Raw genomic sequence first — 22,552 nt, 5'->3', positions numbered from 1 at the left:
ACACTGATTTTCACTGAAGGAAAAGCAAAACGTTTATACACATGTAGAATGAAATCGAGTCTTTGCTGAACATGGCATATTTTTAAATGATCGATGACTAGAATATAGAATGGAATGGAATAGAATAGTTTAGACTTGCGCCACACCTCACTTTGTCCACACTCAACAGGGCGGAAAACTACTGACATACAAACAACTACTTTACGGCAGGAAGGTTTATTGTCGTACATCGCATTTATTTTGTGTCGCATGGATACAAACTTGCTTCCAGAATTATGTGTCTACACGTGGGTAAGTTTCATTCTCAACAAAATGTCGATATCGTGACATGACGTTAACTAGCTAATAACTTCCAGTTCGTTGCTGTACATCTGTCAAGCACATACAGATGAGCTCTGTCTGGATAGCAAAACATATGTTAGCCACAGCTAACGTTAGCGAGCAAGCTTGTCAATAAAGCTTCTATAACCTACTCGGCAGTGACAGTAGGAGTACTGATAGATTCATTGTTTTGACAAGCTACGTATATGAACACAATCTACTGATTTAAGTGGGAACTGCGTCTCAAAAACACTGTCATCAATACCTAATCAATGAAACATTGCAGGGAGCAAACAGCTACGGCCAGTTGGGACTGGGGAATGTGGAAGATCTGTCAGTGCCCAAACTCGCCCTAAAGACGCTACAGACCGGGGCGGTGCGGCTACTCAGCGGAGGCGGTGGGCATTCGGCTGTTGTGTCTGGTGAGTGTGGCCACTTGTCATTGCATCTGTGCTCTACGGGATCCTTGGTACGTCCACACCCGTCCAATTTTAGTTGAAAATTGTTAGGTAAGGGTTAAGGTTAGGGTGTGGACGTCCCAATGATCCCGGATAGCACTGACTGTGCTCGGGGAGAGCATTCTGTTGTAATGAAAGAAGTAATCTAAATCGTATCTCCAAAGTGTATACTATGTCTCCCTCTCCTGGACATATGTGTTTGGCGTCTCCTTTTGTTGTATAAAGTCAATACAGCTCTGTAAATAACTGTTTTCTGCTTATGCAGAGACTCCAGCCACCCTAGTCATAGACTGTTCTCTCTGCTACCGCACGGCAAGCGGTACCAGAGTGCCAAGTATAGGTCCAAAAGACTTCTCAACAGCTTCTACCCCTAAGCCATAAGACTCCTGAACAGCTAATCATGGCTACCCGGACTATTTGCACTGCAAACTATTTGCACCCATCCTTTTTACGCTGCTGCTACTCTATTAATTATTTATGCATAGTCACTTTAACTCTACCCACATGTACATATTACTTCAACTACCTCAACTAGCCGGTGCCCCCGCACATTGACTCTGCAACGGTACCCCCCTGTATATATAGCCTCCCTACTGTCACTTTATTTTACTTCTGCTCTTTTTTTTCTCAACACTTTTTTTTGTTGTTGTTTTATTTTTAAAATAAATGCACTGTTGGTTAAGGGCTGTAAGTAAGCATTTCACTGTAATGTCTGCACCTGTTGTATTCGGCGCATGTGACCAATAAAATTTGATTTGATTTGGTATACATTTAACTAGCTAACTACTTCTCCTCCTTTTTCTCCTCCTCCTTCTCCTCTTCCTCCTTCTTTCTCAAGAGGAAGGGGAGCTGCTGGTGTGTGGTCAGAATCACAAAGGTCAGCTGGGACTGGGTCACAGTTCCGAGGTCACTACCTTTCAACTCTGTCCTCTCATTGGTCAGAGGGCTGCACACGTGTCCTGTGGCTGGGACTTCACGCTCGTCCTCACTGGTGAGTGGAAGAGAATGTACAGTAGAGAATTCAGTGTGTTCACAACTCAGACCTGAACCTGGAACCCTGGGACTATTAATCCCACACCTTTACCAAGCCATTACACCAAGAGATCTGAATCTCTTGACGAGGTCTCTAGGTGCTGAGAGGTCTCTAGGTGCTGAGAGGTCTCTAGGTGCTGAGAGGTCTCTAGGTGCTGAGAGGTCTCTAGGTGCTGAGAGGTCTCTAGGTGTTGAGAGGTCTCTAGGTGTTGAGAGGTCTCTAGGTGTTGAGAGGTCTCTAGGTGCTGAGAGGTCTCTAGGTGTTGTGAAGTCTCTAGGTGTTGTGAAGTCTCTAGGTGTTGTGAAGTCTCTAGGTGTTGTGAAGTCTGTAGGTGTTGTGAAGTCTGTAGGTGTTGTGAAGTCTCTAGGTGTTGTGAGGTCTCTAGGTGTTGAGAGGTCTCTAGGTGTTGTGAGGCCTCTAGGTGTTGTGAGGCCTCTAGGTGTTGAAGTCTCTAGGTGTTGAGTGGTCTCTAGGTGTTTAGAGGTCTCTAGGTGTTTAAAGAGGTCTCTAGGTGTTGTGAAGTCTCTAGGTGTTGTGAAGTCTCTAGGTGTTGTGAAGTCTGTAGGTGTTGTGAGGTCTCTAGGTGTTGAAGTCTCTAGGTGTTGAGTGGTCTCTAGGTGTTGAGTGGTCTCTAGGTGTTGAGAGGTCTCTAGGTGTTGTGAGGTCTCTAGGTGCTGAGAGGTCTCTAGGTGTTGAGAGGTCTCTAGGTGCTGAGAGGTCTCTAGGTGTTGTAGTACAGGAAGTCCATAACTCGTTTAGAAGTGATAGTGACACATTATTTTATTTATTTCATATATCGGTAGACTGTACTGAAAAGGTTCAAGCTTTTTTGCTGTTCTGCTTGTAGTTTGTAAAGTCAGTTTCCTCTCTCTCTCTCAGATCGTGGCCAGGTCCTGACGTGTGGATCTAATGCATACGGCCAGCTGGGAGTCTCAGAGCATGTCACACACTCTGCACAGCTGCTGACCATTAAGGTAGCAAATAGGAGGAAGGGGTTACCTATTGTCATGTTATCTTTTTTTTTTACATATCTGTGTAAATGTTGGATGGGATTTAGGGGATGTTGGTTTTAGTAGGTTGTGTATAGCCTAATATGGGATTTAGTGGATGATGTGTATAGCCTAATATGGTATTTAGTGGATGATGTGTATAGCCTCATATGGTATTTAGTGGATGATGTGTATAGCCTAATAAGGGATTTAGGGGATGATGTGTATAGCCTCATATGGTATTTAGTGGATGATGTGTATAGCCTAATATGGGATTTAGGGGATGATGTGTATAGCCTAATATGGGATTTAGTGGATGATGTGTATAGCCTCATATGGTATTTAGTGGATGATGTGTATAGCCTAATAAGGGATTTAGGGGATGATGTGTATAGCCTCATATGGGATTTAGTGGATGATGTGTAGAGCCTCATATGGGATTTAGGGGATGATGTGTATAGCCTCATATGGGATTTAATGGATGATGTGTATAGCCTCATAGGGGATTTAGTGGATGATGTGTATAGCCTAATAAGGGATTTAGGGGATGATGTGTATAGCCTAATATGGGATTTAGGGGATGATGTGTATAGCCTCATATGGGATTTAATGGATGATGTGTATAGCCTAATATGGGATTTAGTGGATGATGTGTATAGCCTCATATGGGATTTAGTGGATGATGTGTATAGCCTCATATGGGATTTAATGGATGATGTGTATAGCCTCATATGGGATTTAGTGGATGATGTGTATAGCCTCATATGGGATTTAGTGGATGATGTGTATAGCCTAATAAGGGATTTAGGGGATGATGTGTATAGCCTAATATGGGATTTAATGGATGATGTGTATAGCCTAATACGGGATTTAGGGGATGATGTGTATAGCCTAATATGGGATTTAGTGGATGATGTGTATAGCCTCATATGGGATTTAGTGGATTATGTGTATAGCCTCATATGGGATTTAGTGGATGATGTGTATAGCCTAATAAGGGATTTAGGGGATGATGTGTATAGCCTAATATGGGATTTAGTGGATGATGTGTATAGCCTCATATGGGATTTAGTGGATTATGTGTATAGCCTCATATGGGATTTAGTGGATGATGTGTATAGCCTCATATGGGATTGTCCTCCGTAGATGCTGATGGAGCCTGTGATCAGTGTTGCAGCAGGGCTCAGACACTCACTAGCGGTCACTGGTAAGACATGCCTTTGTTAGACTCATTCTGGTCCTTATCGCTGTGGTAATAACATGACTATATACAGGAAGTACCAGGTAATAACATGGCTATATACAGGAAGTACCAGGTAATAACATGGCTATATACAGGAAGTACCAGGTAATAACATGGCTATATACAGGAAGTACCAGGTAATAACATGGCTATATACAGGAAGTACCAGGTAATAACATGGCTATATACAGGAAGTACCAGGTAATAACATGGCTATATACAGGAAGTACCAGGTAATAACATGGCTATATACAGGAAGTACCAGGTAATAACATGGCTATATACAGGGAGTACCAGGTAATAACATGGCTATATACAGGGAGTACCAGGTAATAACATGGCTATGTACAGGGAGTACCCGTACCGAGTCGATGGGTACAAGGTAATTGAGGTAGATATGTACATATAGGTAGGGACAAAGTGACTAGGCAACAGGATAGATAATAAACAGTAGCAGCAGCATGCGTGTGTGTGGCGTCTGTTTTCACGTGTGCTCGTGTTCTGTGGGTGTATGTTCTGTGTGTGTGTGGGTGTATGTTCTGTGTGTGTGGGTGTATGTTCTGTGTGTGTGTGGGTGTATGTTCTGTGTGTGTGTGTGGGTGTATGTTCTGTGTGTGTGTGTGGGTGTATGTTCTGTGTGTGTGTGGGTGTATGTTCTGTGTGTGTGGGTGTATGTTGGGTGGGTGTGTGGGTGTATGTTCTGTGTGTGTGTGGGTGTATGTTCTGTGTGTGGGTGTGTGTGTGGGTGTATGTTCTGTGTGTGTGTGGGTGTATGTTCTGTGTGTGTGTGGGTGTATGTTCTGTGTGTGTGTGGGTGTATGTTCTGTGGGTGTATGTTCTGTGTCTGTGGGTGTATGTTCTGTGTGTGTGTGGGTGTATGTTCTGTGTGTGTGTGGGTGTATGTGCTGTGTGTGTGGGTGTATGTTCTCTGTGTGTGGGTGTATGTTCTGTGTGTGTGTGTGGGTGTATGTTTGGTGGGTGTGTGGGTGTATGTTGGGTGGGTGTGTGGGTGTATGTTATGTGTGTGTGGGTGTATGTTATGTGTGTGTGGGTGTATGTTCTGTGTGTGTGTGGGTGTATGTTCTGTGTGTGTGTGGGTGGGTGTATGTTCTGTGTGTGTGTGGGTGGGTGTATGTTGGGTTGGTGTGTGGGTGTATGTTGGGTGGGTGTGTGGGTGTATGTTGGGTGGGTGTGTGGGTGTATGTTGTGGGTGTGTGTGGGTGTATGTTCTGTGTGTGTGGGTGTATGTTCTGTGTGTGTGGGTGTATGTTCTGTGTGTGTGGGTGGGTGTATGTTCTGTGTGTGTGTGTTGTGTGGGTGTATGTTGGGTGGGTGTATGTTGGGTGGGTGTATGTTGGGTGGGTGTGTGTTGGGTGGGTGTATGTTGGGTGGGTGTATGTTGTGTGTGTTGGGATGTCAGTGTAAGTATGTGCCAGTGTGTGTGCGTAGAGTCAGTGCAAGAGAGTTAGTGTAAAAAGGGGAAATGCAGGCGATCCAGGTAGCTATTTAGCAGTCTTATGGCTTGGGGGTAGAAGCTGTTCAGGGTCCTGTTGGTTCCAGACGGTACCGGTTGCCGTGCGGTAGCAGAGAGAACAGTCTATGACTTAGATGGCTGCTGTCTTTGAAAATTTTTGGGGCCTCCTCTGACACTGCCTGGTATAGAGGTCCTGGATGGCAGAGGTGACCGCCCGTAGAGGTGGGACGGCCAAGAGACCAGAGGTGACAGAACGGAGTGCGCGGGTTGGGATGTAGGGTTTGAGCAGGGCCTGAAGGTAGGGAGGGGAAGTTCGTAGGCAAGTACCATGGTCTTGTAATGGAAGCGAGCTTCGACTGGAAGCCAGTGGAGTGTACGGAGGAGCGTGGTGACATGGAAGAACTTGGAAAGGTTTAACACCAGACGGGCTGCGGCGATCTGGATAAGTTGCAGGGGTTTGATGGCACAAGCGGGGAATTTTGCGCTGGACCTGCGCTGCTTCCTGTGTGAGGTAGGGTCGTACTCTACGGATGTTGTAGAGCACGAACCTGCAGGAGCGAGTCACTGTTTTGATGTTTGCAGAGAACGACAGGGTGTTCTCCAGGGTCACGCCAAGGTTATTTGCACTCCGGGAGGGGGGACACCGTGGAGTTGTCGACAGTGATAGAGAGGTCTTGGGAGCGGGCAGGCCTTTCCCGGGAGGAAGAGCAGCTCCGTCCTGTTGAGGTTGAGCTTGAGGTGGTGGGCCGACATCCAAGCTGAGATATCTTCCAGGCACGCTGAGAGGCGTGTCGCCACCATATTTTGTCTGCTATTTAGTTAGTCAGTGTTTCCTTTTTAGCCCTGATGTGGCTGTAGCCTCCATTATTGTAGACTCCAGGCAGCTACAGCCGTCTGACTACACCAATGCTTTGTTATCAGGCACAATAAACTGTAGTTTAATGTAATCTCTTGTCTTTTTGTGTTGTTCTGTCTGCAGGTACAGGTGGCGTGTACCAGTGGGGTATGGGTCTCTCTGGTCAGGCCAAGAGAGCTCTGAGTCCACAGCCTGTCCCAGCACACTTCACCTCCAGGATACCTTGTCTGGTCCCAGGTCTGGATCAGGTAATGTCACACAGAGTCGCCGCAGGCTCCGCCCACTGTGTGTGCCTCACCGGTGAGTGACACCTCCTTCTACAGCTTTTATTACACATTACAACTGGGACTATGATTGTGGAGGAAGAAAACACTTTAACAGGACTTCCTGTGTTTTTTACATTCTCCCAAAATCAGTCGTTGGTTTATTGTTTCCTCAATGACAAATCTTTAATGGTTGCATTCATTGTATTGCCTGGCTAGGAGAGTAGTTGGATAATGTCAGTGTTTTGTCTTGTGTTATAGCTGGAGGAGGTGTGTTTATGTGGGGCAGTAATAAACACCGCCAGCTGACTGGCACAGAGTTGTTCCTACCCAGACCCGTCCTCTTAGATCGCTCACTACTGGGTGGAGAGAAGGTTAAACGCATACGCAGTGGCTGGACACACCTGGTGGCCCAAACAGGTGAGAGATGAGCCCTGTTCAGTAGGGGAGACGCGTTTTGAAAATGGTGCAGGGACTATCTGTGAATTTGTCCAACAAGAAATTGCACATTTTCGGTAGCAAAATATGCAAATCCGTGTGCCTTTTTAATGAACACGAGTGAATTTACTTGATGATCTCTTTCTGGAAACATGCTGTATATCTGGAAACATGCTGTATATCTGGAAACATGCTGTATATCTGGAGACATGCTGTATATCTGGAAACATGCTGTATATCTAGAAACATGCTGTATATCTGGAAACATGCTGTATATCTGGAAACATGCTGTATATCTGGAAACATGCTGTATATCTGGAAACATGCTGTATATCTGGAGACATGCTGTATATCTGGAGACATGCTGTATATCTGGAAACATGCTGTATATCTGGAAACATGCTGTATATCTGGAAACATGCTGTATATCTGGAAACATGCTGTATATCTGGAAACATGCTGTATATCTGGAAACATGTTGTATATCTGGAAACATGCTGTATATATGGAAACATGCTGTATATATGGAAACATGCTGCATATCTGAGGAATCTCTATTTTTGGTTTGTCAATTTACTTGATGATCTCTTTCTGGAAACATGCTGTATATCTGGAAACCTGCTGTATATCTGGAAACATGTTGTATATCTGGAAACATGCTGTATATCTGGAAACATGCTGTATATCTGGAGACATGCTGTATATCTGGAGACATGCTGTATATCTGGAAACATGCTGTATATCTGGAAACATGCTGTATATCTGGAAACATGTTGTATATCCGGAAACATGTTGTATATCTGGAAACATGCTGTATATCTGGAAACATGCTGTATATCTGGAAACATGTTGTATATCTGGAAACATGCTGTATATATGGAAACATGCTGTATATATGGAAACATGCTGCATATCTGAGGAATCTCTTTATTTTTGGTTTGTCAATTTACTTGATGATCTCTTTCTGGAAACATGCTGTATATCTGGAAACCTGCTGTATATCTGGAAACATGCTGTATATCTGGAGACATGCTGTATATCTGGAAACATGCTGTATATCTGGAAACATGTTGTATATCTGAGGAATCTCTGTGGTTTGTCAATTTACTTAATTATCTCCTTCTAGAAACCTGCTGTATATCTAGAAAATTGTTGTATATCTGGAAACATGCTGTATATCTGGAAACATGCTGTATATCTGGAAACATGCTGTATATCTGGAAACATGTTGTATATCTGGAAACATGCTGTATATATGGAAACATGCTTTATATATGGAAACATGCTGCATATCTGAGGAATCTCTTTATTTTTGGTTTGTCAATTTACTTGATGATCTCTTTCTGGAAACATGCTGTATATCTGGAAACCTGCTGTATATCTGGAAACATGCTGTATATCTGGAGACATGCTGTATATCTGGAAACATGCTGTATATCTGGAAACATGTTGTATATCTGAGGAATCTCTGTGGTTTGTCAATTTACTTAATTATCTCCTTCTAGAAACCTGCTGTATATCTAGAAAATTGTTGTATATCTGGAAACATGCTGTATATCTGGAAACATGCTGTATATCTGGAAACATGCTGTATATCTGGAAACATGTTGTATATCTGAGGAATCTGTGGTTTGTCAATTTACTTAATGATCTCCTTCTAGAAACCTGCTGTATATCTAGAAAATTGTTGTATATCTGGAAACATGCTGTATATCTGGAAACATGCTGTATATCTGGAAACATACTGTATATCTGAGGTGTCTCTGTGTTGAGGCTTCAAATCTAACTAGAGAATTCACATGTATTAGTATTAATGGGGCTGTGGGTGACACCACTACATGCAGGTATAATGCATTATGAAATGGTTCTAATACTTTGTAAGACTTGTCATAAATATGTATGACCCTAAAAATGTCTTATTACCATCTTATAATGTCTTATTACCATCTTATAATGTCTTACCATCTTATGTCTTTTTACCATCTTATAATGTCTTATTACCATCTCATAATGTCTTATTACCATCTAATAATGTCTTATTATCATCTAATAATGTCTTATTACCATCTTATGTCTTATCACCATCTTATAATATCTTATCACCATCTTATAATGTCTTATTACCATCTTATAATGTCTTATTACCATCTTATGTCTTATTACCATCTTATAATGTCTTATTACCATCTTAACCCTTGTATGGTGTGTTTTATTCACCCAGGTCTGATGGACCCACAACATTTTGGTTTTTTTAAAACAATACAGCCATAACAATTTACGTAAAAATACTTAATACTTAGATGTTGACTTATATCAATTACAAGCAATATAGACAGCATACATGGTTAATATTTGCCATTTACCTCTGCTAGATCACATTTATCAATAAAAGCGCTATTCATTTTTTTTGGATCAAATTTACCCCAATATAATCAAGACATGGGTGGAATAAATCATGTTTATCTTGAACAAATATAAATGAAACAAGGTTTTCATGGATATTGATGTTTATTGCTTTGAACTGAACAAATTGGAAGGACAGATTTTACATACAGTATTTTATGGAAATGATAAATGAGCCCCATTGAACACAAATTAAGGCCGGTCTACACACCACATGAGGGACAGAGTTTTACTGTGTGTGTGTGTGTTGAAAATGTATTTCTTGCACTTGATGCATGTGTTCTCCTGAGTGGCGCAGTGGTCTAAGGCACTGCATCGCAGTGCTAATTGTGCCACTAGATCCTGGTTCGAATCCAGGCTCTGTCGCAGCCGGCCGCGACCGGGAGACTCATGGGCGGCGCACAATTGGCCCAGCGTCGTCCAGGGTAGGGGAGGGAATGGCCGGCAGGGATGTAGCTCAGTTGATAGAGCATGGCGTTTGCAACGCCAGGGTTGTGGGTTCGTTTCCCACGGGGGGCCAGTATAAAAAAAAAATATATATATATATATATGTATTCACTAACTGTAAGTCGCTCTGGATAAGAGCGTCTGCTAAATGACGTAAATGTAAATGTACTGTGTCTTCCTGTCCTTCTCGGGTCCAAACACATCGCAGCGCTTCTTCTTGTTGCTACCGGCTGCAATCTAGATCGATCAAAACACCTAGTTCAGGAATTTAGCTAACATCTCACTCACTCACTCACATATTCACTCACTCACTCACTCACTCACTCACATACAGTGGGGAGAACAAGTATTTGATACACTGCCGATTTTGCAGGTTTTCCTACTTACAAAGCATGTAGAGGTCTGTAATTTGTATCATAGGTACACTTCAACTGTGAGAGACGGAATCTAAAACAAAAATCCAGAAAATCACATTGTATGATTTTTAAGTAATTAATTTGCATTTTATTGCATGACATAAGTATTTGATACATCAGAAAAGCAGAACTTAATATTTGGTACAGAAACCTTTGTTTGCAATTACCGAGATCATACGTTTCCTGTAGATCTTGACCAGGTTTGCACACACTGCAGCAGGGATTTTGGCCCACTCCTCCATACAGATCCTTCAGGTTTCGGGGGCTAACGCTGGGCAATACGGACTTTCAGCTCCCTCCAAAGATTTTCTTTTGGGTTCAGGTCTGGAGACTGGCTAGGCCACTCCAGGACCTTGAGATGCTTCTTACGGAGCCACTCCTTAGTTGCCCTGGCTGTGTGTTTCGGGTCGTTGTCATGCTGGAAGACCCAGCCACGACCCATCTTCAATGCTCTTACTGAGGGAAGGAGGTTGTTGGCCAAGATCTTGTGATACATGGCCCCATCCATCCTCCCCTCAATACGGTGCAGTCGTCCTGTCCCCTTTGCAGAAAAGCATCCCCAAAGAATGATGTTTCCACCTCCATGCTTCACGGTTGGGATGGTGTCCTTGGGGTTGTACTCATCCTTCTTCTTCCTCCAAACACGGCGAGTGGAGTTTAGACCAAAAAGCTCTATTTTTGTCTCATCAGACCACATGACCTTCTCCCATTCCTCCTCTGGATCATCCAGATGGTCATTGGCAAACTTCCGACGGGCCTGGACATGCGCTGGCTTGAGCAGGGGGACCTTGCGTGCGCTGCATGATTTTAATCCATGACGGCGTAGTGTGTTACTAATGGTTTTCTTTGAGACTGTGGTCCCAGCTCTCTTCAGGTCATTGACCAGGTCCTGCCATGTAGTTCTGGGCTGATCCCTCACCTTCCTCCTGATCATTGATGCCCCACAAGGTGAGATCTTGCATGGAGCCCCAGACCGAGGGTGATTGACCGTCATCTTGAACTTCTTCCATTTTCTAATAATTGTGCCAACAGTTGTTGCCTTCTCACCAAGCTGCTTGCCTATTGTCCTGTAGCCCATCCCAGCCTTGTGCAGGTCTACCATTTTATCCCTGAAGTCCTTACACAGCTCTCTGGTCTTGGCCATTGTAGAGAGGTTGGAGTCTGTTTCATTGAGTGTGTGGACAGGTGTCTTTTATACAGGTAACGAGTTCAAACAGGTGCAGTTAATACAGGTAATGAGTGGAGAACAGGAGGGCTTCTTAAAGAAAAACTAACAGGTCTGTGAGAGCCAGAATTCTTACTGTTTGGTAGGTGATCAAATACTTATGTCATGCAATAAAATGCAAATGAATTACTTAAAAATCATACAATGTGATTTTCTGGATTTTTGTTTTAGATTCCGTCTCTCACAGTTGAAGTGTACCTATGATAAAAATTATATTGTATTCAACAGCTGAGGTGGGAGCTCTGGCTTGTTATTTTCGTTCTGTTCCTACCATCGTCAGCTTCCTCTTGAGGAGCTCCTGTCTCAGCTTGTGCGAAGTAAAAAAAAGTTATCGCATGTGATGTTGTGGCCACGGAGTCCCTGTGTCACGTCCAGGACAACCCGCATCCCTTGGTTCTTCTCAGGGGCTCCTCCATCTGGCTTCCCCGTATACACTTGCAAGTTCCCCCGCATATGATGAAGCAGCAGCATCACAGGCAGCCCAGATCTTGATTCCATATTTTGCGTGTTTAGACGGTATGTACTGCCTGAAGGGGCAGTGGCCCCTAAATGGCATAAGCTTCTCATCAACAGTAACGTTGGGCCCAGGGTTGTAAAACAGGGGAAGGCGGTCCAGAGACATGATCCTCATATTCTGAAAATTCTTCCATCTTCCAAAGTGGAAGACGCTCTGTCCACACTAGCTTCTCTCTCTGCCCAAAAAAATTCTAAGGCCCTCTGAGCAGAGATTATTTTTCTCCATACTGATTGATTGTGGTAAAGAGCCACACCTGCAAAGCTATTTATTTGTTGTGTCCCTCCCCCAATTTGCACCTGGCTGGGGTAGAGTGTGGGAAAATACATACACATATATATTTTTTTACAATGTATCGAAATAATGTATTGAAATAACATTGTGCAGGTTTCCGCAAGACATTGTGAGGTTTCACACACTACAAAGGGTAAAGAGTGCGAGAAAAGCAGGAGACAGGCAGGCAGGGAGAAGGGCAGGGAGACAGGCAGGGAGACAGGCAGGCAGACAGACAGATAGACAGGCAGGGAGACAGGCAGGGAGACAGGCAGGCAGGCAGGGAGACAGACAGGGAGACAGACAGACAGGGAGACAGACAGGGAGACGGGCAGGCAGGCAGGCAGGGAGACAGACAGGGAGACAGGCAGGGAGACAGACAGGGAGACAGGCAGGGAGACAGACAGACAGGGAGACAGACAGACGGGCAGGGAGACAGGCAGGGAGACAGACAGACAGGGAGACAGGCAGGCAGGGCGACAGGCAGGGAGACAGGCAGACAGACAGGGAGACAGGCAGGCAGGGAGACAGGGAGACAGGCAGGGAGACAGGCAGGGAGACAGGCAGGGAGACAGGCAGGGAGACGGACAGGGAGACAGACAGGCAGGGAGACAAGCAGGCAGGCAGGGAGACAGACAGGCAGGCAGGGAGACAGACAGACAGGCAGGGAGACAGGCAGACAGACAGGCAGGGAGAGAGGCAGGGAGACAGGCAGACAGGCAGGGAGACAGGTTCTTGGTGCTATGTTGAAACAGCAGGGAGGAGGAAGGCAAAGAGCAAACCTTTTTGTTTCATTTTTACTTGTTTTCACCTACACACTTTTCCACCCTTTTATTACCCTCGGGTACGATGGACCCGAACACCACATATGGAATATAAATGTGTAGGGGGTGCACAGTGTGCCCTCAATTAAAATGTGTTATTTTACATATTTTACAATGAGCCAAGGCCAATGAGTCTCAGGTTGAAAAAATGATTCATTGCATCGTTTTTCTTTTAGTAAACATTGAAAATGGGTCCCACAAACCCGAACACCACACAAGGGTTAATATCTTATTACCATCTTGTAATGTCTTAGTAACATCTTATGTCTTAGTACCATCTTAATGTCTTATTACCGTCTTATAATGTCTTGTTACCATGTTATAATGTCTTGTTACCATCTTATAATGTCTTGTTACCATCTTATAATGATCCTGACTAAATGGAGTGCCACTTGTTTCTTCCAGAGAGTGGGCGGGTCTTCACCTGGGGCAGAAGCAATTACGGACAGCTGGGAAGGACAGAATCAACCAATCAGAGTGCAGATCAGCGATCAGGTGGTGCGTCGACGGGAGCTGCCAGCCAATGGGCACGTGTCCCTGCGGAAGTCAATGTCCTCTGTGGAGCCAGACAGGTGTGTTTGAGATAATGGCCGCGTTCCTGACCATCCGCTAAGCAGTCGCGCTGCACAAATTAACCAAACAATTACCGTGTTCGAAATCTGTGATGCATTGTGGGGTGAATAATAATGAGTAGTTTTGTATGAAGCGAGGTGATTTTGTAGATCAGTCAGTTGTCAGTCGCCTGCAATGTCGAAAAAGCCCTCGATTCCACAATCCTCTTGTCATTCATCCTTATTGGTGTGGAGAGAGACTGTTGAAGAGAAGTTCAGCCCCAGTCCAGTAGAGGGCAGTAGAAACTAACTAAATCACAATCACTCAAACTCAAGGTTCTTTGTTACAGAGTTCTATCCTTGATACAAGGCTACTGTATGAGTGCGTTGGTTATTACCTGCACTGTAAGGGGAATAGGGTGCTATTTTGGATGCACCCTATTATGTCTGTGTGTGCAATCAGTGGTTGCGTCCCAATCCCTCCTTTCTCCTGAAGTGTGCACTTGTTCACTACTTCCTTCAAATCTGAAAGCAATGGGTTGGTGGAAGCATGGGCTACTGGGAGTTTCTTATACCAGTCATTACCTTTGGAATCAGTAAAGGGAAGAAATAAGAGATTATTGGGACACAACCAGGGTGCCTCTCCCTTTATCAGCACCATCAGCCCCCCTAGAGAGATAACACCATATTATCTAACACCATCAGCCCCCCTAGAGAGATAACACCATATTATCTAACACCATCAGCCCCCCAGAGAGATAACAACATATTATCTAACACCATCAGCCCCCCAGAGAGATAACAACATATTATCTAACACCATCAGTCCCCCCAGAGAGATAACAACATATTATCTAACACCATCAGCCCCCCAGAGAGATAACAACATTATCTAACACCATCAGCCCCCCAGAGAGATAACAACATATTATCTAACACCATCAGCCCCCCAGAGAGATAACAACATATTATCTAACACCATCAGCCCCCCCAGAGAGATAACAACATATTATCTAACACCATCAGCCCCCCAGAGAGATAACAACATATTATCTAACACCATCAGCCCCCCCAGAGAGATAACAACATATTATCTAACACCATCAGCCCCCCCAGAGAGATAACAACATATTATCTAACACCATCAGCCCCCCAGAGAGATAACAACATATTATCTAACACCATCAGCCCCCCAGAGAGATAACAACATATTATCTAACACCATCAGCCCCCCCAGAGAGATAACAACATATTATCTAACACCATCAGCCCCCCAGAGAGATAACAACATATTATCTAACACCATCAGCCCCCCAGAGAGATAACAACATATTATCTAACACCATCAGCCCCCCAGAGAGATAACATATTATCTAACACCATCAGCCCCCCCAGAGAGATAACAACATATTATCTAACACCATCAGCCCCCCAGAGAGATAACAACATATTATCTAACACCATCAGCCCCCCAGAGAGATAACAACATATTATCTAACACCATCAGCCCCCCCAGAGAGATAACAACATATTATCTAACACCATCAGCCCCCCCTAGAGAGATAACAACATATTATCTAACACCATCAGCCCCCCAGAGAGATAACAACATATTATCTAACACCATCACCCCCCCCAGAGAGATAACAACATATTATCTAACAACATCAGCCCCCCCTAGAGAGATAACAACATATTATCTAACACCATCAGCCCCCCCTAGAGAGATAACAACATATTATCTAACACCATCAGCCCCCCAGAGAGATAACAACATTATCTAACACCATCAGCCCCCCAGAGAGATAACAACATATTATCTAACACCATCAGCCCCCCAGAGAGATAACAACATATTATCTAACACCATCAGCCCCCCAGAGAGATAACAACATATTATCTAACACCATCAGCCCCCCAGAGAGATAACAACATATTATCTAACACCATCAGCCCCCCAGAGAGATAACAACATATTATCTAACACCATCAGCCCCCCAGAGAGATAACAACGTGGCACATATTTAGCTATAGGCCCAACATCATCTTCTCCAAGCGGGCCTCTATGTAGCCTGGTCTCTGGCTAGCCTTTGTGCTGTCTTGCCAACTCCCATGGTCATTGTCACATGGGACCTCCAGGCTAGCAATTATTAGTGAATGGCATGGGAATAACATGGCAATGCTCCTTTTAACCTCCAGTCTTAGTGGCTCTCTGAGAAGCTTGCCATTATGCTGGGTCAGCGTCTCAAATGGCACTCTATTCCCTATGTAGTGCACTACTTTAGACCAGGGTCCATAGGTCTCTATATAAGGAATAGGGTGCTATTTGGGATCTCCCTATTGATGTAATAATATCTTGCCTCAGCTACATGCTAACATGTTAAGAAAGAGAAAAGATGTGTGCCTTGTCAAAAGAAGGGTGGATTTATGTGTGCTCCCTGCATATATTCGGCCTATGTAATGTAGTTTGTTGTTTTGTATGTTGATCATGTAGAATAGGACTGTGAGCTCTCGTTCTCCATGACCGACGTGATTAAGACGTTTAAGCGTGTTAACCGCCGCAACGCTGCCGGCCCAGACGGCATCCCTGGCCACGTCCTCAGAGCATGCGCAGACCAGCTGGCTGGAGTGTTTACGGACATATTCAATCTCTCCCTATCCCAGTCTGCTGTCCCCACATGCTTCAAGATGCCCACCATTGTTCCTGTACCAAAGAAAGCAAAGGTAACTGAACTAAATGACTATCGCCCCGTAGCACTCACTTCTGTCATCATGAAGTGCTTTGAGAGGCTAGTTAAGGAGCATATCACCTCTACCTTACCTGACACCCTAGACCCACTTCAATTTGCTTACCACCCCAATAGATCCACAGACGATGCAATCGCCATCGCACTGCACACTGCCCTATCCCATCTGGACAAGAGGAATACCTATGTAAAAATGCTGTTCATGAACTATAGCCCAGCCTTCAACACCATAGTACCCTCCAAGCTCATCATTAAGCTCTGGGCCCTGGGTCTGAACCCCGCCCTGTGCAACTGGTTCCTGGACTTCCTGACAGCCACCCCCAGGTGGTGAAGGTAGGAAACAACACCTCCACTTCGCTGATCCTCAACACTGGGGCCCCACAAGGGTGCGTGCTCAGCCCCCTCCTGTACTCCCTGTTCACCCATGACTGCGTGGCCAAGCACGCCTCCAACTCAATCATCAAGTTTGCAGACGACACAACAGTAGTAGGCTTGATTACCAACAATGACGAGACAGCCTACAGGGAGGAGGTGAGGGCTCTGGGAGTGTGGTGCCATAAAAATGACCTCAACATCAACAAAACAAAGGAGCTGATCGTGGACTTCAGGAAACAGCAGAGGGAGCATGCCCCTATCCACATCGACAGGACCGCAGTGAAGAAGGTGGAAAGCTTCAAGTTCCTCAGCGTACACATCACTGACAATCTGAAATGGTCCACCCACACAGACAGTGTGGTGAAGAAGGCTCAACAATGCCTCTTCATCCTCAGGAGGCTGAAGACATTTGGCTTGGCCCCTAAGACCCTCACAAACTTTTACAGATGCACAATTGAGAGCATCCTGTCGGGCTGTATCACCGCCTGGTACGGCGACTGCACCGCCCGCAACCGCAGGGCTCTCCAGAGGGGGGTGTGGTCTGCCCAACGCATCACCAGGGGGCACACTGCCTGCCCTCCAGGACACCTACAACACCCGATGTTACAGGAAGGCCAAAAAGATAATCAAGGACATCAACCACCTGAGCCACGGCCGCTATCATCCAGAAGGCGTGGTCAGTACAGGTGCATCAAAGCTGGGACCAAGAGACTGAAAAACAGCTTCTATCTCAAGGCCATCAGACTGTTAAATAGCCATCACTAGCCGGCTACCACCCGGTTACTCAACCCTGCACATTAGAGGCTGCTGCCCTATATACATAGACATGGAATCACTGGCCACTTTAATAATGTTTACATACAGTGAGGGGAAAAAAGTATTTGATTTGATGCAAATCAATTTATAACATTTTTGACGTGTTTTTCTGGATTTTTTTTGTTGTTATTCTGTCTCTCACTGTTCAAATAAACCTCCCATTAAAATTATAGACTGATCATGTCTTTGTCAGTGGGCAAACGTACAAAATCAGCAGGGGATCAAATACCTTTTCCCCTCACTGTACTGCTTTACTCATCTCATATGTATAGACTGTATTCTATTCTACTGTATTTTAGTCAGTGCCACTCTGACGTTGCTCGTCCTAATATTTACAGTTCCAGTCAAAAGTTTGGACACACCTACTCATTTATATCAAGGGTTGTTCTTTATTTTTACTATTTTCTACATTGTTGGATAATAGTGAAGACATCAAAACTATGAAATAACACATATGGAATCATGTAGTAACCAAAAAAAGTGTTAAACAAATCAAGATTGTGCAAAGCTGTCATCAAGGCAAAGGGTGGCTATTTGAAGAATCTCAAATATAAAATATATTTTGATTTTGTTTAACACTTTTTTTTGGTTACTACATGATTCCATATGTGTTGTTTCATAGTTTTGATGTCTTCACTATTATTCTACAATGTAAAAAATAGTACAAATACAGAAAAACCCTTGAATGAGTAGGTGTGTCCAAACTTTTGACTGGTAGTGTATATATTTCTTAATTCCATTCTTTTACTTTTAGATTTGTGTCTATTGTTGTGAATTGTTAGATACAACTGCACTGTTGGAGCTTGGAACACAAGCATTTCGCTACACCCACAATAACATCTGCTAAATATGTATGTGACCAATAACATTTGATTTGATTTTAATAGGTTAGCTGTAGAAAGTAGAAATGATAGCCATAACATCCCAGCTACTGTACTTCCCAGACTAGTAATCTCATCGGACTTCAGATCTCATCATCAAATCAAATCAAATTGTATTTGTCACATGTGCCGAATACAACGGGTGTAGACCTTACAGTGAAATGTTTACTTACAAGCCCTTAACCAACAATGCAGTTGTACGAAAATTAAGTGTTAAGTAAAAAAATAGATAAGGCTATATACAGGGGGTACCGGTACAGAGTCAATGTGAAATAACAGTAGGGAGGCTATATACAGGGGGTACCGGTACAGAGTCAATGTGAAATAACAGTAGGGAGGCTATATACAGGGGGTACCGGTACAGAGTCAATGTGAAATAACAGTAGTGAGGCTATATACAGGGGGTACCGGTACAGAGTCAATGTGAAATAACAGTAGTGAGGCTATATACAGGGGGTACCGGTACAGAGTCAATGTGCGGAGGCACCGGCTAGTCGAGGTAATTGAGGTAATATGTACATTTGGTTAGAGTTAAAGTGACTATGCATAGATAATAAACAGAGAGTAGCAGCATCGTAAAAGAGGGAGTGGGGGGACAATGCACATTTTGGACCATGACAGTTTGTTGGTGATGTGGACGCCAAGGAACTTGAAGCTCTCAACCTGCTCCACTACAGCCCCGTCGATGAGAATGGGGGCATGCTCAGTCCTCTTTTTTTTCCTGTAGTCCACAATCAGCTCCTTTGTCTTGGTCACGTTGAGGGAGAGGTTGTTGTCCTGGCACCACACGGCCAGGTCTCTGACCTCCTCCCTATAGGCTGTCTCATCGTTGTCGGTGATCAGGCCTACCACTGTTGTGTCGTCGGCAAACTTAATGATCGTGTTGGAGTCAGGCTTGGCCATGCAGTCATGGGTGAACAGGGAGTACAGGAGGGGACTGAGCACGCACCCCTGAGGGGCCCCCGTGTTGAGGATCAGTGTTAGATGTGTTGTTACCTACCCTTACCACCTGGGGGCGGCCCGTCAGGAAGTCCAGGATCCAGTTGCAGAGGGAGGTATTTAGACCCAGGATCCTTAGCTTAGTGATGAGCTTTGAGGGCACTATGGTGTTGAATGCTGAGCTGTAGTCAATGAACAGCATTCTCACGTAGGTGTTCCTTTTGTACAGGTGGAAAAGGACAGTGTGGAGTGCAATAGAGATTGCATCATCTGTGGATCTGTTGGGGCGATATGCAAATTGGAGTGGGTCTAGGGTTTCTGGGATAATGGTGTTGATGTGAGCCATGACCAGCCTTTCAAAGCACTTCATGGCTACAGACGTGAGTGCTATGGGTCGGTAGTCATTTAGGCAGGTTACCTTAGTGTTCCTGGGCACAGGGACTATGGTGGTCTGCTTGAAACATGTTGGTATTACAGACTCAGTCAGGGACAGGTTGAAAATGTCAGTGAAGACACTTGCCAGTTGGTCAGCGCATGTTCGGAGTACACGTCCTGGTAATCCGTCTGGCCCGGCCTTGTGAATGTTGACCTGTTTAAAGGTCTTACTCACATTGGCTACGGAGAGCGTGATCACACAGTCGTCCAGAACAGCTGATGCTCTCATGCATGCTTCAGTGTTGCTTGCCTTGAAGTGAGCATAGAATTAGTTTAGCTGGTCTGGTAGGTTTGTGTCACTGGGCAACTCGCGGCTGTGCTTCTCTTTGTAGTCCGTAATAGTTTGCAAGCCCTGCCACATCCGACGAGCGTCAGAGCCGGTGTAGTACGATTCGATCTTAGGCCTGTATTGACGCTATGCCTGTTTGATGGTTCGTCGGAGGGCATAGCGGGATTTCTTATAAGCGTCCGGGTTAGAGTCCTGCTCCTTGAAAGCGGTAGCTCTACCCTTTAGCTCAGTGCGGATGTTGCCTGTAATCCATGGCTTCTGGTTGGGGTACGTACGGTCACTGTGGGGACGACGTCATCGATGCACTTATTGATGAAGCCAGTGACTGATGTGGTGTACTCCTCAATGCCATCGGAAGAATCCCGGAACATATTCCAGTCTGTGCTAGCAAAACAGTCCTGTATCTTAGCATCTGCGTCATCTGACCACTTCTTTATTGATCGAGTCACTGGTACTTCCTGCTTTAGTTTTTGCTTGTAAGCAGGATAGAATTATGGTCAGATTTTCCAAATGGAGGGCGAGGGAGAGCTTTGTATACGTCTCTGTGTGTGAAGTAAAGGTGGTCTAAGAGTTTTTTTTCCTCTGGTTGCACATTTAACATGCCTATAGAAATGAGTTAAAACAGATTTCAGTTTCCCTGCATTAAAGTCCCCAGCCACTAGGAGCGCCGCCTCTGGATTACAGTTTTCCTGTTTGCTTATGGCCGTATACAGTTCATTTAGTGCTGTCTTAGTGCCAGCATCGGTTTGTGTTGGTAAATAGACAGCAACTAAAAATATAGATGAAAACTCTCTTGGTAAATAGTGTGTTCTGCAGCTTATCATGAGATACTCTAGTTCAGGTGAGCAAAACCTCGAGACTTCCAATCAACAGTAGATATGACGCAGACTTCAGATCTCATCACCAATGAACAGAACATATGATGCAGACTTCAGATCTCATCACCAATCAACAGAATATATCATGCAGAGAGCTCATCACGTCTGTTTTTCTCTCCACAGATTGCTTGTGGATCTGAACATAACGTTGCCATTGTAGGTAAGTATCTTTCTGTATTACAGTATATCTAGATTGTGCAGTTTAGTTTATTGGGCTCCTCATTAGCTGTTGCTCATGCAGTAGCTACTCTTCCTGGGGTCCACACAAAAAAATAAAATACATGACACAGTACTCAACCTTGATAGACAAGAATGTAGCTGTGTTGCATTGAAACCACAGCTTCTGTGTGTTGTTATGCTACTGTATCAGTCTATTATTGGACTTTCCATAATCAATACATCTCCCCAGAAATATAATGCTGAATGAAAACACACTCAGTCAACCTACGGAGTACAAAATGATGTTGTAGAGTTACCAAGGGAGAGGAGCAGACATGGGAGTTTGGAAAATGGGCCAGCAACATTAAAGGGGCCGTCTGTGATTAGTAGATCCATTTTTTTTTACTTTTAAATGAATGATATATAGCCATTGATTGTTGAAGAATATAAATTATAAATGCCTCATTAGCTTAGTTCAGCTGTCGTACCCCATCAGAACCCTAAATAGAAGCTTGTTTTACTTCATTGTTTGTAAAAACTGTAATTGTAAACAAACACTGTATAGCCTCAATACATGATTAAAACTATAATGTTGATATCATGGATGGTCAGTCCTAGCTCTGTCCATGAATTTGAGAGTAGTTACATTTAGTAAAAATCAAACCTTAAAAGTCCTCAGACGCATCAACACAAGGATTAGCCCCATCCCTCAGCTGTTTACACGTGACTACTTTATTGTTGTTTGAACTACAGAGTGCCCCTTTAAAAGCATGTTGTTTCACTACACTAAGTGCAAGTGACTGAAATGAGAGCCACCATTTTTGGCTCTGCTGCATAACTCATGTTTAGTTACTATGGTTACCACTGTGCTCTTTTTTTACTGGTCTGGAGAACCAACCAGAATAAACAGATGCATGTGTGGCATTCTGGGAAATTAATATTTTAGCGTTTTCCTCTCCTCTTCACTTCAATTAGTTAAGGATCCTCCCATCTAACGCTGTACAGTTTAAAGGGGTAATCTGCGATTGCTACATCCATTTCTTTTTTTTAGATTAATGATATATACCCCATTTTGATTCTTGAAGAGTATAATTTATAAATGCCTCATGAGCTTAGTTCAACTGTTGTACCCTATCAGAACCCTGAATATAAACTATGTTTATGTAAGGGTAAAATGTTAAAATAATTAGGTTTCTTTAGCTATGAAACTCATTTTTCAAACTTTGTTGAGTCTAATAACACCCGACCTGATATATGGAATAAAACTGATGGATAGAATTATATTTGAGTTTGACTGGACGAGAT

General features: G+C 44.0%; 1 protein-coding gene across 1 annotated transcript; it reads left to right on the top strand.

Annotated features, from left to right (window-relative positions):
* Nucleotides 1-209: 209 nt before the first annotated feature.
* Nucleotides 210-21,294, top strand: sergef (secretion regulating guanine nucleotide exchange factor). Its single transcript, XM_084185372.1, has 9 exons — nt 210-291; nt 608-743; nt 1,618-1,770; nt 2,692-2,786; nt 3,948-4,008; nt 6,498-6,674; nt 6,899-7,057; nt 13,583-13,749; nt 21,212-21,294. Exons 1-9 carry the CDS (start codon nt 250-252, stop codon nt 21,278-21,280), a joined length of 1,059 nt encoding a protein of 352 aa, XP_084041498.1. The 5' UTR covers nt 210-249; the 3' UTR covers nt 21,281-21,294.
* The last annotated feature ends 1,258 nt before the right edge of the window (nt 21,295-22,552 follow it).

The sequence above is a fragment of the Coregonus lavaretus genome (genome assembly GCF_964263955.1).
Source record: "Coregonus lavaretus genome assembly, chromosome: 21".
NCBI lineage: Eukaryota > Metazoa > Chordata > Actinopteri > Salmoniformes > Salmonidae > Coregonus > Coregonus lavaretus.
This window is presented reverse-complemented; position numbering and strand designations above follow the sequence as displayed.

Bases quoted from the DNA above. Each gene is read 5' to 3' on its own strand.
- sergef (XM_084185372.1), top strand. From the start codon at position 250: ATGGATACAAACTTGCTTCCAGAATTATGTGTCTACACGTGG. The intron at 292-607 runs GTAAGTTTCATT...GAAACATTGCAG, and splicing joins AATTATGTGTCTACACGTGG to GGAGCAAACAGCTACGGCCA. The intron at 744-1,617 runs GTGAGTGTGGCC...TTCTTTCTCAAG, and splicing joins GCATTCGGCTGTTGTGTCTG to AGGAAGGGGAGCTGCTGGTG.